This window comes from Homalodisca vitripennis, unplaced genomic scaffold (assembly GCF_021130785.1).
Source record: "Homalodisca vitripennis isolate AUS2020 unplaced genomic scaffold, UT_GWSS_2.1 ScUCBcl_11110;HRSCAF=20266, whole genome shotgun sequence".
NCBI lineage: Eukaryota > Metazoa > Arthropoda > Insecta > Hemiptera > Cicadellidae > Homalodisca > Homalodisca vitripennis.
The window spans coordinates 16,630-32,622 of record NW_025787249.1 but is presented as its reverse complement, the minus strand read 5'-3'; the positions used below and the strand labels follow the sequence as shown (position 1 = coordinate 32,622).

Here is a 15,993-nt window from a genome sequence, read left to right as displayed (position 1 = left end):
TTTTCCTGAAAATGTACTTGACATGCCAAGAAGGTGAAGGTGGTGTACTTACCAGGCAATTTTCAATTTTCATTGCGACAGCTGCATGATCTGCGACCATGGTATTGACCACTCCAACAGAATAATTCCACGAATCCAGATCCGTTACAATGTGTTTTGTACTAGATTACAAAAAACTTATGTATGACACCATTACTTTTCATCAGAAATATGTAAATGAATAAATGTCTATGGTTTAATTAATCATAACGGTTTATATTCTTCAACAGCATTACATTTCATGACTTTTCATGGAGCTAACTCAAAATCCAACAATTTGCCATGAACAGTTACCCTAAAAATAAAATAAAATAACACACTGCAACAATACAAAACTTTATTTAATTTTACAATACAAAGCACTAACGTTACAATAAAATAAAATAAAAGAACAAACATGAAAAGTTGTATTATTTTTAAGAAAGTCAACAGCTGTACAGCTATACAACATACAGTACTTATACACATACGACATAACATTAATTGTTGGACTCCATTGACTTCTTCAACTTCCGATATCTCTCGACGAGGTCACAGATGGACTTTCGTTTGAAGGAAAGAGGAGTGGCCTCTACGGCTGGCAGTGGAGTTGACACTGTCTCTTTTGGTCCACTTGTCACAAAGCTTACCTCAGAGAGGGGTGACAGATCTTCAATCTGTAATCACACTTGCTCAGGTCAGTATTGGGACAACACCAACATTTATAATGTATTCGATACAAAAAGTCTGGCAATGTAAAAAAGATAGACAGTTAAACTAAACACAAATAATTAAATCTGTAAAGCTCAAATATACAATTCACAATATTAAGGATATGACAAGGAGTGCTCGCACCAAACCACCCTTGGGTAATTTGATAGGTCCAATCTACTGCGGGAGATTACTGTTGGAGTTGGTGGGGTTCCCTAAGAGTCAAAGGTTCTTACCAGCCTAGACATAAGGGTGCCACCCCTGCCTACTTTGAATAGAGGCTTGTTCAGAGCTGTGTTCTCCTTCTTCCGAGGGGACATGGCTGAGATTAATATACTAAATTCTTCCTCCTGAATCTCGACAGGATGCGGCCCTTACCCCCAACCTTAATCATCCAGCGAATATCCTACCACTCCAGAAGCATCACAAAGGTCCATTTAGGACTAAGTGTAATTTGAAGCTTCTTGTTCTAATAGAAGTAAGTTACACAAAAAGGTTATAGTAACATTGGATTTAAAAAATGTAATACTACTGTATTTTGAAGTTACCAGTGTGTTAACTTAAAATTAAAATTTAATTAATCTCGATAAAGCATATGTTTAACTATGAGTACGGTAATAAACATTCTGGTGTTGTTACCTCTTCCAGTTTTCGGCCCTGTGGGGAGCTGTCCGTACAGAGATTTCCGGCAAGTGAGCGCAGGGGTGGAGGTGGCGGAGACCGTTGAGTGGCGAGGCAATGTTCCTACTTGACTGGGACGGTGGGGTAATGTAGCCAGGTGGGGGCGGCGGGGCAATGTAGCCAGGTGGGTTGGAATACGGGACTGTGAAATGCTGTGGCGGGTGCTTCGCTTTATGCTGGAAGCTACACCCGGATGCCGGAACCCCTTGGAGGAAGGAGTGTCCGAAAATCGACACCTGGGACCTTTTCCACTTGACAGAGCACACAACCCTCCTGTGGCTCTTCTTCTTCCTCACTATGTCCGACCAACGCCTTCGTTTATCTTTCCAAACAAAATAAAACACATAATAAATGTAGTTATAATCATTTTCTCACACACTACTACAGGAGCTCGGTCACCAAATGCTTTACTTATGAAAGATAGACTCAAGTAAATTTCAAATTAATAGCCAAAGCGGAGACTAGGCTGCATGGAGGGTAGTTTACTTTATTCTCACCCAAAGTTCTATATAAACATTTACAGTGCGAGGGCAAGCACCATCATAGACCAACAGAATGCTATTGATGCACATTTCATGGCTCTTATTGTGTATTGCACAAATTTTCTAAGCAACTCTTAAGAAATCTATTGTTAAACAGTTTTAAAAAACCACTAAGAAAACAAAAATGTCCCAAAAACATATAATGCACATGATTAAAATACAAAAACACTTTGTACGGTTGGTAAAATTTGCTATAATTCCATTGAGTGCTATTTAGATATCCAAAATTACGTACAATCTACCTTCAATCATATCAAGGAGGACAAACATTTTTATAATAGAACTTGAGTCCATCATTAGACAGTCCCAGAAATACTGAGTAACTTCAAACTATTACACAAACTAACTGGCTTTTTTCAATAGGAACACTTACTTTTTTCTGAATACCAAAATATTATTCTAAGATTTTTCATACCTTCAGTGCAGCAATATACATTTTAAGCATACCAAATTAATAGGAATCCAGGATAGTGGCTAGATACATCAATATGTAGGCTTATAGTCTGTATGTTCAAAGGGAATCCTTTATAACCTTATAGAATTATATTTCCTTAAAAAGTAGTTTCCTTAAAAAGTCTTGTAATAATCCGGTGGTGATTAACCCTATGAGTACTGCTTATTTTACCTCCTCCTGCACGACATATAAGGACTATCCAGAAAGTATTACGTTTCACTCTGTAGCCGCTAGAGGTAGAAATATTGCTGCAATTTTGATGTCAGGGCATTTCTCCGTTCAGTGGCTATCCAGCTGTGATAGTGAGAGGTTACTGCCCTTGTTGTTCTACAATAGCAGTTTGAAATGTTTGATGCAACTGAAAATCCCACCAGTTGTGAAGTGTGGTCAGTAATACGGTTTTAGTTGGCTAAGCACAATAAACCAATTGAGGTTTATCGCCAACTCTGTGAAGTTTATGAGGACGATGTGATTACTGAAGGTGGAGTGTGTCAGTGGTGCATTAGGTTTAAAAATGGTCAAACTAATGTGCATGATGATGAACAAAGTAGATATCCAAGTATTGTGACAGATGAATTTATCTCTAAAGTTGATGAGAGGATTAAAGAAGACTGCCGATTCACAATAACAGAAATCTCACTTATTTTTTGTCAAATTTCAAGGCGTTTATTACACAACATTGTACCGCAACAGTTAGATTACCATAAATGTAGTGCAAAATGGTAAATCTTAATAGAAACGCTTAAAAACTAGCGTATGGCTACTTTAATGACATTTTTGAAACACTTACGAAAGAGATAGTGACTCGCTGCTCGATCGAATTATAGGAGAAGAGGCTTGGGTAAAATATGTTATTTATGTAACGAAATTACAGTCTATGGAGTGGGCGCTATGATGACGACGTGGAACTGCGGGAGGGTGTGACTACCTGGTTTGAAGTCTCAGGCAGCAGAATTTTATAATACTGGAATTTTAAAAACTAGTTCATCGCTATAAGTGCCTAAATTGTTATTTGCAAAACCATTCTTCATTTAATTTTAATACTAGTTAAACTTATTTTAATTAATGTGTAACAACTGATGAGGTTTTCAGTATCAGGCAATAACGTTAAGAGTGTCAATTTTACTGTATACAGTACTGTATATACTTTCATATTTAGCTCAAAATTATTTCACTAATAATACACTGTTATATATTATTGTTACGAGTGTTTTTCATCATCTGACTCCGTAGAAGTTCAACTATTCTATCAATCGCTAGGTACTTGGATACAATGTATTCATCTGTGGCCAAAAGTAACTGTAATGATACCTTTTTTGACAGCTGATGGAGGTTTGCAGGGCGAAATGGGTTTAGCAAACTGAAGTGTAGGGGGGGCTCTCAGGTACTTGAAGTGGTCCGGAGCTTGTTTCTGCTTGATGTATGCATCTATAATAAAAAAAAAAACTTAACATAAACATTAACACTGATAACTATTTTTTAATTTTTAAGTAACTATTTTAACAAGTTCACAACAACGGCGTAGTTCTGGACTTTCTTATTTGCTGTTGAACTTTTCAATAGTAATGGTAAAAAATTGTAATCATTTTTTTCATGCTAAATGTAAAGAATAATGAAGAAAAGTATGTACGCTTCGCAATTTTTCACAAAAAATTATTTTTAATATGTTTTTTTCAATGTTTCTCCTTGTATCCCAAAGGGTACATACAAAATTAAAAAATATGCACCCAGCAGAGTACACGATAGTCTAAGGTCTATATTTAAGCACAGGATCACATTTAATAAACCACCAAGACAGGCAAATAATAGAAACGCAATAAGAAAATGCACCCCATCAAGCGCACAAAGCACTTTATGAAAGTTCGGTGTGTACCCAATTAGGTACATAATGGCAGTTGTGAAAGATCGCGTGTATCCAATGGGATATAGGGTATACAATAAAGGTGCATCGTCAAAGACAAAAAATATGAACTAACCTAAAGCTAAAATACATTTTGTATATTAATTTGCACTTACAACAGATAATTTAATAAAAATAAATAAAAAAGATTAAAATATTAAAACCTTTTAAAAATGGGAGTGTGCAGCAGATCAGTTTCAGTTATCAAGCAGGTACTCATCCAAGGAGTAATATGCCTCCTTCACTAGCTTATCCTTTACAGCCTTTAACATTTGTTTTCAATTAAGACACGCAAAATGGAGAGGTATTCCATTAAAAATTTTTAAAGGCAAATATGATGGGCTTTTTTCAAATAAGGAGATTATGGTGGGAATACTGACATTTTGAATTGTTTCCTTGTATTAAAGTGGTGTGTGGAGTTAAAACTCATTATACAAGGCAGACCCATCGCACACCAACTTTTATGATGTCATAAAACATATATTCCTGTTAGTGTCAATACCTCAAACTGTCTAAATAATGGTCGAAAACAAGAACGTTTTTTTAGCAATGTTCTAATTTATTATACTCTACTGTGCAACCAATATTTGTTAATAATTTTTTTTGTGCACCCCAGACAACTATTTTGTATCGTAAAAAAAGATTCTATACAGGCATAATATACTGCTTTGCATTTTTTAAAGATTTGCAGTGTGACAATGCTGAGAGCATAACATAAGAGTACATAATTTATTAACTAATAGTTTATATGGTGATTCCATTTTATGTTTTGATCAAAATGGAGTCCAAGAAATTTGTGGGATTCAACTAAGTTAAGTCCTGATATGTTTGAGTGATTTGATGAATGTTTAATGTGACTCTACACATAACACAGCTATGGCAGGTAGGGTTGATTCAATTGAATGTTTAGCTCCAGTTCACCACCTTCCTATTAGTGCAGCGTCTGGTATCTGACGCTGTCTCAGACTTGACTCCTGGAATCTGGAGTCATGTTCGTCTCAAGAGATCCAAAGAAAGTCGACAACGAAGAAGCGCAAAACGCAACATTTTCATCGCTTTGACATCAGAGGCACAAATAAATAGGTGAAGTGGAAGTCTCATTGTCTCATCAGGTACACAACTGAGTGCACTACGATGTGATAGACACGACCTCTAGGAACGGTGGAGCAATTGAGTTTTCTACACATAATGTAGCTATGGTAGGAATGGTCGATTCAATTGAATCTTCTTTGGATCTCTTCAGACAAACATGACTCCAGGTTCCAAGAGTCAAGTCTGAAATAGCGTCAGATACCAGGCACTGCAACAATAAAAGGAAGGTGTTCACCTTCCTTTTATTGCTGCATAACCTATTATTTTTCCAAACGTGTTTAAAAGTCACAGCATGTTGACTTACATACAATGGGTCGCAGTTTGCTGATGACTCTTCTGCTCTGATTGCAACACGTGTCTAAGGCAGCGGTCAGGTTGATAGCCCGCGCCTGCAGTTCACGGTACTGCTTCAGGAGCTCCTGAACTTCGGGGAGCAGCGAGGACGTGGTAGGAGTTTCCGAAACCATGCCCGCCGCCCACGCTTGCCCCGCCTTCAGCACCGCCGCCAGTCTCACATCTCCACTGCTGTTGTACACAGGGGAGGCCACCATCTGTGAGATGTGTCATGTATTTCAAAAAAAGTCGGAAAAATTAAAAACATCATCTTTATTTAAAGTTTTAGTTAAAAACAACCAACACATTATGATTGTCACACACAAAATTCATGGAATCTTAAAATTCGTGGGGGGGGGGACATGAAAATTTTCAGTCATCTCTCACAATTTTTTAAACTTTCCTGAAGTAGCATCTTAATTGTTTGTTTTTTTAATAACTTTGATCAAAACTTGACTGAAGTGTCAACAAATACAGAAATTACAATAACAGTAAAATTATAAAATTGTGATTAATAGATATTTTTATCTTTGTTCAAATGCCTTTTACTTGATTTGAAACATGATAATTAAATTTAACACCCCTAAACAATAACATAATATCCAATAGCTGATGCAATTTGCAATAGCAAGGAAAGACTGTTGAACTAAATATGCAATTTTGCCTCTATCACACTGTCGCAGATTGAGCCATTACTCAATTCAGACACTAAACAATATCAAAACTACTAATAGATTTGGGATCAAAAGACGAATAATAAATTTACAATTTTTGTATTTTTTGTACAATGCAATGTATATTGTTAACGGCAATTAAATGATTTGACACCAGACATACCTCAGCGAGTGCAGGGGAGATCGCTAGCTTCGTACCGTCCAGACACAGATCCTCAGAAGTCTTGGCAGCTGCTGCCTTCCTCCGCTTGCACTCAGCAGTCAAGTCCCTCAGCTGAACCAGCCGTCCAGCTTGCTTTTTCAGCTCTGCCACTTTCTCGTTTGTCCTCGCGTTCCAATCTGTCACAGGTAACCATTACTATTGGTGAGCCAGTATAATGGAAAGTTAGAGTAAAACCTGTTAGTTGTATTGTTCATTTTTTGTAGGCATTAAAAAAATATTCAAAGGTTCAAGATTCAAAAAGTCTTTATTCGTGAAATGCACATCATGTACAAGAATAGTGTCCAGTAAAACATAATATGAATACTGTCAAATAAAAACACAAATTTGCTGTTGAAATAATGAATAAAGTGCTAGATTCAGCAGGTAAGAATTTCATTTCATTTTCATTTTTTTAAAGTTTTGTTTACTTTTTTTTTAAATCTATTTAAGCCTCAGCGTTAGCTATGCCGGCTTCAAAGTACACTGGTTTTTATTATTATTATTATTACATGATTGGACCTCCCAGGGATTTGAACCCATGATTTTTATTTACTTATCACTCTTGGTAGGTGTTTAAAGAACTTATGCCCCATAAAATCAGTTTTCTTTTTGAAAAATTCAAGATTATGTTGTGGGACATTTCTTTTATGCCTTGTGTTGTATCGATAACTATTAACTAGAATTGGAGTGTTGTTTTCTTCTTGTTTCGCATTAAGAACTGTTTCATAAATATATAAACTGTATACCGTTAAAATTCCATTTTCTGTAAATAATTTTCTTAACGGAGTCAGTATTTTTAAGTCTATCTACGGATAACCCGTAGAGCTCTCTTTTGTGGGACTAGTAACCTATCCAGATTCTTTTTTGTTATTGCACCATATATGCTTATTCCATATAAGTGTGAATGCACTAGAGAAAAAATATACGGATCGTAAAGTTTGTAAACTACAAACCCTTGACAATTGTCTCAATGCATAAATACTGGAAGACATTTTATAAATAATATGGTCAACATGTTTATTCCAGGAAAGGCTTTCATCACTTAACCAAACACAAAGTTCTCAAACACTTTAATCGAAAATTCAAGGAGCCAGAAAGATCAAGACAAAATGTTGATCAATACCAAACATTTTAAAATAGTAGGTCACAGTTTTTCCACTAGACAAGGAACTGAGGAAATCTCTACTGCACTTAAATCTAAAAGGTTTTCTGGGCGGCTTCCAGATTAACAGAATACTCAGGATTGATAAGTGTGGAGCTGATCCGGAAGGCTAGCCCTATTCCAGACTTTACTAAAGGATAAGTTTTCAATTGAAAATAAAAAAGTTACTAAATTTATTTCACCTAAAAGTCAATCAAAATGAGGATGAAAGAGTGTTATCTAACCCAACATAACCTCAAAGATGACCTGTTGAGAAAGTAACTTGAGATACTACAACTTCCAGAATCACCATATTGACTATATCAACATGCTGTATCATTATGTACGATATATAAACTATAGGTGAGAAAGTAGAAATAATCACATTACACCACAACACCGCCACAATAACTCCTTCAAAATTACTGCACCACAAGATCTATTATATTATAGTACATCAACTGGGACCTTTATACTTAATTGAACTTTGAATTGATCCACGACAAGAGGCACTCTAATGTGGTTATATTAAACTTAACAGAACATTAAAACTGCACACTACCATCACAACACCACCACAAAAATTGAAAAAAAAAAAAAAAAAATTATCTGTATTCAAACCAATTAAAACCACCTTTTACAATAAAAAAATTCTAACCCTTTCCTAGGGGTGAGGTTCAACAAGTGTTTAGACTGGAGTGAGCAAGTTTGCGTAAGATTGAGTCAAGACTAGCAAAGTGTATTTTTTGTCTTATGCAATCTCAGAAGGCTAAAAACACTTGACTGTAATGAAATTGGCCTACATCGCTTGCTCGAGTCACACGTCTCCTACTCTATAGTATTGTGAGATACGCGTCTAAATCAAAACTACCAAATTTTTGTCTGGTAGAAGAAGGCACTCAGATGTGTCTTCAAGTGCCTCCTCAGACGCATTGTAAAGATCTTTTTTAAATGGGATTTTACAGTGCCAAGCCTTTACATTTTTGAAGTCTGTTTACATAAAATTTTACACAATGGAATATGTAAACAACACCAGACATAAAAATGCGTTTACTGTTTCCCACAGGCTAAACATTTATGAAAAAAAGCCTAAATATGCCAGTTTAAAAATTTGTCAAACACTGCATATTGAAATTCAATCAATTGAAGGGCCAAAGAAATCCAAATACAGTTAACAAATTTTTTCTCGTGAAAAATTCCTGTTTTAGTTTAAAAGAAATTTTGTATAAAGCTAACCTAGATGCCACCATGCCCCTACCATCCTTCCGCAGCCCTAAGGTGGAAGAAGAATGTCCGCTAAGGTATTTTGCCATGTCCAACATCGCTCAGATCAACTTTGCTCTATCAAGTAAGTACCATTTTTAAACGAGACACAACGACTCAACCGACATTGAGCAAGTTAACTTCTACCACTACTACGAGACCTATCACAAAATAGCTTAACCAACGAAGGTGTCAAATTATTACATAACCAATCAGATCTACTACAAATAGCACCCTCGACGTGGTGCTAGGCTTATATTCTTCCATCAATAAATTTGATTAACGGAATAATATGTGATTCTACCTAATGCATTAGATCCCTCGAAAATGTTATTAATTCATGTTACTGTAGAGTTTATGTAAAATACCAATTTTACCTTTTATTGCATCAGCATTTTCAATATCGATAAGCTGCTCTTTAATCTCATCATCTACGTCTAGACTTGCGACATGGTTCTTCAACTGGTTGGTCGCTACCAGGTTTTTGGAGCACAATTTCTCAACATGGCTTTCTAAATTCCTGGAATAAAACCATAAATCGTAAAGGTTTTAGTTGTGTCAGTAATATAGTTTATTCAAAAGATTGATGTTTATCATTGTTTGCAATTATTTTAACTTCTAACTTAAATATGTGGTTCAATTAAATGAAATATGTCTTTATTATTGAGGTGAAGTTAGGACTTAGTCCTGTCTTCCACTTAACCTCTAAACACTTAAAATAATGGTGTATAAGTAAACTTGAAATTTGGAATCTATAAGAATCACTTCCAGTTCGAAATGTGTTTTATCGTGGCTCCCCTTACAAAACCAGAAGGAAAACAAGAAATGTATAAACTTGCATTTCTCTTATCAAAGTGATGTGATTTAGCCACATTACTTGGCTATAAGAACTTCCTCTCATCATTATCGTCTCAATGGTGAGAGAAAACTGTTAATACAACTCTTCTTCAGATTTTCAGGTCTATATCACCGTGTAAGTCAAACATTTCCCAAAAGTGGTGCCACAGCTATTAACAGTCGTATACAGCTGAAAACATTCCCCAGTCAAAAAAAAAGGACAGATCTTGTTTTTAAATATAAACTTGATCTATTATTTGTAAAGTAACCCTAAGGGCACAAAAAAATCAGCGTGCTTTTAGATTATAAATTTCTTTTTTTCAAAGTGGAATTTGTATTCTGTTTCTTGAAAGAAGAAATAATAAACAAAAAAAGTTGTTTTTAAAAAAAGCTCTACAGGTACTGGTGGTAGTGTTCTAGGCGTATGTGTAAGTGCATAGTACGACTATATCCGCATTGCCGTGCCATGATAATCAGACGAAAAGACGATACAACAGTAGCACTGGCAATAGCACAATAATTTACTTTTTGCACGTTATTTATTCTTGTTTGCTTCCCAGTGGCCATAAATTAATACAATATGCATTCTTACACATTCGCAGAACTTCCATGTATGTTGGGAGAGCTGATGATTAAGAGATAGCGCAGGTTCAAATCCGGTCTGTTGCAGAAGCACTTTTTATCAGTACCATCGACCTCGTACTGTATCGACTCTCCCCCTTAATCTGTTTGATAAGATCCTCGCACAGGCCAATGGTCCATGAGGATGGGTAGAATAAGACTTAAAAGAGGATAATAACTCAAATAAAAACAGTATAAATATCTCTGTACGCCACGATTAGCACAATTTCAATGGTATGAACATATTCATAAGTAGAAGACGGCACTAACTGCATGAGTGGAAGTGCAGTGTCCAGGTATTCTGTCACTTGCTGCAGATTGCACTGAGCTTCCTGATGAGCGCCTTTCACGATTTTTAACTTCACCATATTGTCCTTTGGCAACTTGGATGGACGAAACTTTGGCAAGAGCTCTTCCATTTCTTGAGGACCTAAAAATAATAACACAGTTTTTAGTTTCAAGTTTGTTTTTGACGATGGAAAAACTTTGAAGGAAAACGGACTTTTTCGGACATTTGCCATCATTCCGTGACATATAAAAAACTACGTTTCGAGATCTGCAATCTGATCTCTTCTTCAGGTAAATAACTAACCTAACACATAATTGCAATATAGATTAAAATAAATCAATCATACCAAAGCGTTGTGACAGGCATAAGTCAGGAATCACAACCACCATGTTGTGTGTCAACTCCACTAACTCTAAAACATGCACTTAATAAAAACTAAACACAACACTAAATATTAAAACTGAACTACAGAATACAGGTCACAATAGGTCTGCACCCACTGACCAAACCACCTACTGAAGAAGTGATCAAATTGCAGATCTTGAAATGTAGAGTTACTGATATTTTGTAATACTAAACGATGAAAAATGTCTGGAAAAATCCAGTTTCCTTAACAGTTGATTCAATTTAATTGATCACTTAATTATTTAATTAAACCGCCAATATTGGGTATATTATTGCCACACAAAGCCTTCTAGTCTGAAAATGGTTAATCAAAACATTTGCATCATTTGGATACTAATAATAATAAAAAAACTAAGGAAAGCAAGCACCAAAGGAAATTTGAGTTATTCTGGCTATTCTAGAAGTATAAATTTCTATTAGTATACAAAATCTGATGACATCTAACTGATTTAATTATGACCCTTTAAAATGGCTCAAAGCAACATGAAACTGACATGTGCAATAATAATGCTTCAGTAAACAGAATTGTGATGCACCACCTTTCATTTAGCCCTATATAACCCATGTTGTAATGAGGGTTATAACGGAAATATTGTACCACATTGTGCCAGTCTCCATAGTTTTAATGTCTCATTACTACTGAAAAATTAATAAAAACAGTTTCTTTCTTTAATGCGTACTCAATTAATTTATTACTGAACCAAAACTTAATCAAAAATGTTTCTCCATTACAGGCATTTAATTGTAATTAGATGAATGCATGGACACAGAACATTATTTTTCACTATTTTGTTACAGCAAGAACAAGACCCTATTGTAACTCTAGAGATAACACAGACATGTATTGAAAACTTAAAAGTAATTCATAACATAACAGCTGACATTTTTTATACTGACAGTAAAAGATAACTTATTTTTTTACAATCCTTCAATTTCACTTCATCCAGCGAAGGAATGGTCGTATTTGATCATCTCTTCGCTGTATGATTGACAATGATCATTTTACGAAAAAAAAGAGACTTACTTGACAATCTCGTCAATTCTAACCATACGGCGAAGGAGGACAACTTGTACATGAACTGAAGGAAGTGCAAACCCCCAGGAAAATGCAACCTGGAAGCTTGAATCTCTGGAATATCAGCTTGTGGATATTTCTGGAAACAGAATAAAACCAATTACCTTTTATAAAAAAAAACCGTGTTTCAACTCTGTTTTTCATACAAACATATTTACTACTATTGTCTATTGTCTACTACTATGATTAATATAGCCAACGAGATTAACCCAAAATAGAGGTTGTACGTTTGAAACGAATATTAAAATTACACATTAAACGTCACTTTCTAGCATTAGCAACCTATACAAAATTGTTCCTGGCTATTTTTGGGAGAATGTGTTGTGTCCCCATTCCATAGATTGCTTTGTATGGGCGGTACTTTGGTACTATCCGGAGACCACCATTTTTTAAACAATTTGTTTCACTGTGGACCTAAAAGTCTATATTATTAGAAAGAACACAACTTATTTTACTTACTGTGAAAATTACAAGTCATTATGAACGATCGGTTCTGGTTTTCTGCCTCCCGAAATGAAACGATTTTGGCGAGAACGGGCCACTCTGTCTCTATCTATTGTTTGTTACTAAACTATACATACATACGTATTAAAAATACAGTATATAAATAATTTAAAATCAACATTTACGAGCTCTCACATCATCTGAACTTGAATTTAGGTACTATCACAAGGGATGTTCTTTTTTCACCACAAGTGTGGGATAACGCCGATAGGTAGGCTACTTTCCCGACCTTACGCTGTGACGATCTGGGACGTGATCTGACGTCAGAGAAGTGGGAAGATCTAGGAGATGATATCTAAGGTTGAGGTATCTTAAAATGGTCTTATTTTGCTAAAACTGACAGATCATAAGACTTCAAATGATAAAGGTCTATTAAAATTTGGTTTTTATATATTGAAAACTATGATCTATGTTCTATTCAAAAGGTCTAGACGTATATCGGAAGGTAGATCGTCCTTTAAGGTTTTTTGTGCTCCTTTTGCTTGAAAGATCCCTAAAGATCTGCTCACAAGCTTCTCTTGCAGAATTTTATAACCTAAACCAAAATGTTCTATCCCGTTCTACCCATTACAATTACGTAGAATATGTTCAGCAATCTTAAAATGCTGTCAAAAAAACTTAATTTCTACCAATATAAATATTTATTAACATCAAAGTACTTAATCCAGCTATTATAAATAATATCCAGTCAATTTATAATAGCTAGTGATTTTGGTCAAACTGACTAATAATGCTCTATTTCTCACTTTATCCAGCCATCATACACGTTATCTGACTGAAATTAGGCAATCATACTGTGTTTATTGTTTTATCCAAACATAGGTTACATGTAAGGACTATTTTGTGGTTAGATTAGATTACATTACTTGTGGTTAGGTTAGATTAGATTACTTGTGGTAGGTTAGATTAGATTAGATTACTTGTGGTTAGGTTATGTTAGGTCACTTAACAAAGTCACATCACGTGACTCTCCCCACCATCTTCAAATGTTATTACTTTGACCAACTTGAGTTAACTATTCTTCATAATGTCTGGTCAATGTGGTTACTTTACTATAACTTAATTACTTTAGCCAAAACTGCATTACTGTAGCTATTGTGTGTATAATGTAATGTATAATAACTGGTTAATGTAATTAATTTATTACTTTCACTAGTGAATTTGGTCATTAGGCATTATAACCAAAAACTATACATAATGACTGATTAATCACAACTTCTGTAATACATATTATTAATGTAAAACAATTCTTACTGAATTGATCATTTTGATGAATTTGACGAACTTGTTGCGGAATTCACTCCTCAAGGACTTATCTTCAAGGAGAGGCCAAGGAATGGTCTTGTTACATTCCACAGGATCCAGAATCAAGAGCAGTGCGTGTGCCACTTTCTCAAACTTGGACTGATTGGGCTGCCGGAAACATTCCCTGGACATATCCCGAATTACACTTACTTTGACACTAATCTACTGCTTCACTCCACAAAAGATTTTTCTCGTTTTGTTTTCATTTCATCACTTCTTAACACAATACTGCCAATACGCTATCCATGGAAATAGCGTATGATGGTTTTTTGTTATATTATCACGATGTACGGACTAAACTAGTACACATGAGTCACATTTTTTTACATCTTTTGGCCCAAAGGTACAAATTTTAATGTTATCAATTTATGTGTTGTAATCAAATCCATAACATCTTCAGCATTTACAGGCTAATTGAACTATTGTATTAATGATTTTGTATGTGCGGAAATGTCAATTAATCGAATCTGAGCAAATATCAATCCAACGTTAGACTGAAAACGTCCATAAATCCCAAGTCTGGCCAGAAAACTCAGGTTACCAACTGAACATAATAAGGCTGAAAGGAGGGTGAGGGGAACCTCACAGAAATCACTGTCAATCACACATTCAATTTTGCGCTCTCTGACAGTGGATTTTAGTGATGTGATGTGTTGACTAGGGAAGTACCGAGTCTAATGTGCTAGGATCACTACGATCTAATTTGTGATAGAAAATAAAAAACAACTGTTTTTAATGTTATAAAAACATTGGATCGTGACTTTGTCTACTGTGTATAAAGTTTCTGAATGGTCCAGTTGATTTAAATAAATAGTTGAGCAGATATCAATGATGACGCTCGCTCTAGTACACCAGCAAAATCAGGTAATACAATTGAGCAAAACCTGTGTTTTATAAATAATAAATAAACCAAAATTACTATTTTGACCTACAAATTCTACAATATAGGAAAAAAATCATTTTAGAACCTAATAAAGTCTAACTCGACTATGCTTTGTCTGTCAAGACGGTTTGGGCCAAGCCCAATCCCTACCTCAGGCTCCAAAGCATCAGAATCTAGCATCATTATTTTGTGCTGTACATGCAAACAAAAATAGTGTCAATACATCAATTTAAAAGTGCATTTTAATGTACAATTGCAATAACACAAAGTAATTGTAACTTAACAGTGACGATTGTCTCTTTATGTAGTAGAAAACTCAGTAAAACATTTTCCCCTAGCAATCCAATGAATTTTTGCTAGTACAGGATTATTCTTTTTTGATCTGCAGAGATTTATTATGAAATCATTTACAAAAGTAAGTTATTTCAATTATAATACTTTTTTTTAATTTTAACACAAACTCTTCCAACAAGTATAGTATTCCCTAAGCAAGAGATGCTCTTTAACCATTCTCCTACAGTTCTTTTATGAATATTGCTAGTAACTTCAAATGGCAAGTTATTTAAAAAATTTTAACCTATGTGGATTGCTTTTTTATTGTGTTGGGCTAAATTTCATTCTACAATTTCAATTTCAATCTTTTTATTGTCGTAGACATGTATGACAAAAGTCAGTAGTACATTAATACTTAACATATAAAAATACAACATTTGTATGAAAGTCAAGTTGAATAAGAAACTAATTTTACATTAGATAATAAAAGAATACAAATGATTAATAAATTTAGAGTTTTAAGCTAGAAACTCCCCAACTGAATAAAAACAACCCTCTAATAGGGTTTTCTTTCAGTTGTTTTTAAAAAAAAATTGTTTTTGTTACATTTTTTAAATGACTGAGGAGCCTCCAAAAAAAACCTAGCCCCAGAATTTTGAGGCAGTCCAGCCGCCAGAGCCGAGCGATGTTGGGTTTGTCGCAGGTCTACTCGGGCTCGCGTGTTGTGGTAATGTATAGCAGCTCCATCTACTACATTTGCACATTGAAACCTGGCTTAGATGATGGTCTC

At 34.9% G+C, this 15,993-nt stretch overlaps 1 protein-coding gene across 1 annotated transcript; it reads right to left on the bottom strand.

The window, feature by feature from the left end:
* Window positions 1–518: 518 nt before the first annotated feature.
* Window positions 519–14,179, bottom strand: LOC124374911. The gene is made up of 9 exons (XM_046833046.1): window positions 13,997–14,179; window positions 12,188–12,317; window positions 10,740–10,899; window positions 9,389–9,531; window positions 6,569–6,744; window positions 5,703–5,949; window positions 3,718–3,834; window positions 1,407–1,732; window positions 519–695 (listed from the first exon to the last, which is right to left on the bottom strand). The coding sequence occupies exons 1-9, from the start codon at window positions 14,177–14,179 to the stop codon at window positions 519–521; spliced, it is 1,659 nt and encodes a 552-aa protein (XP_046689002.1).
* Window positions 14,180–15,993: the final 1,814 nt, after the last annotated feature.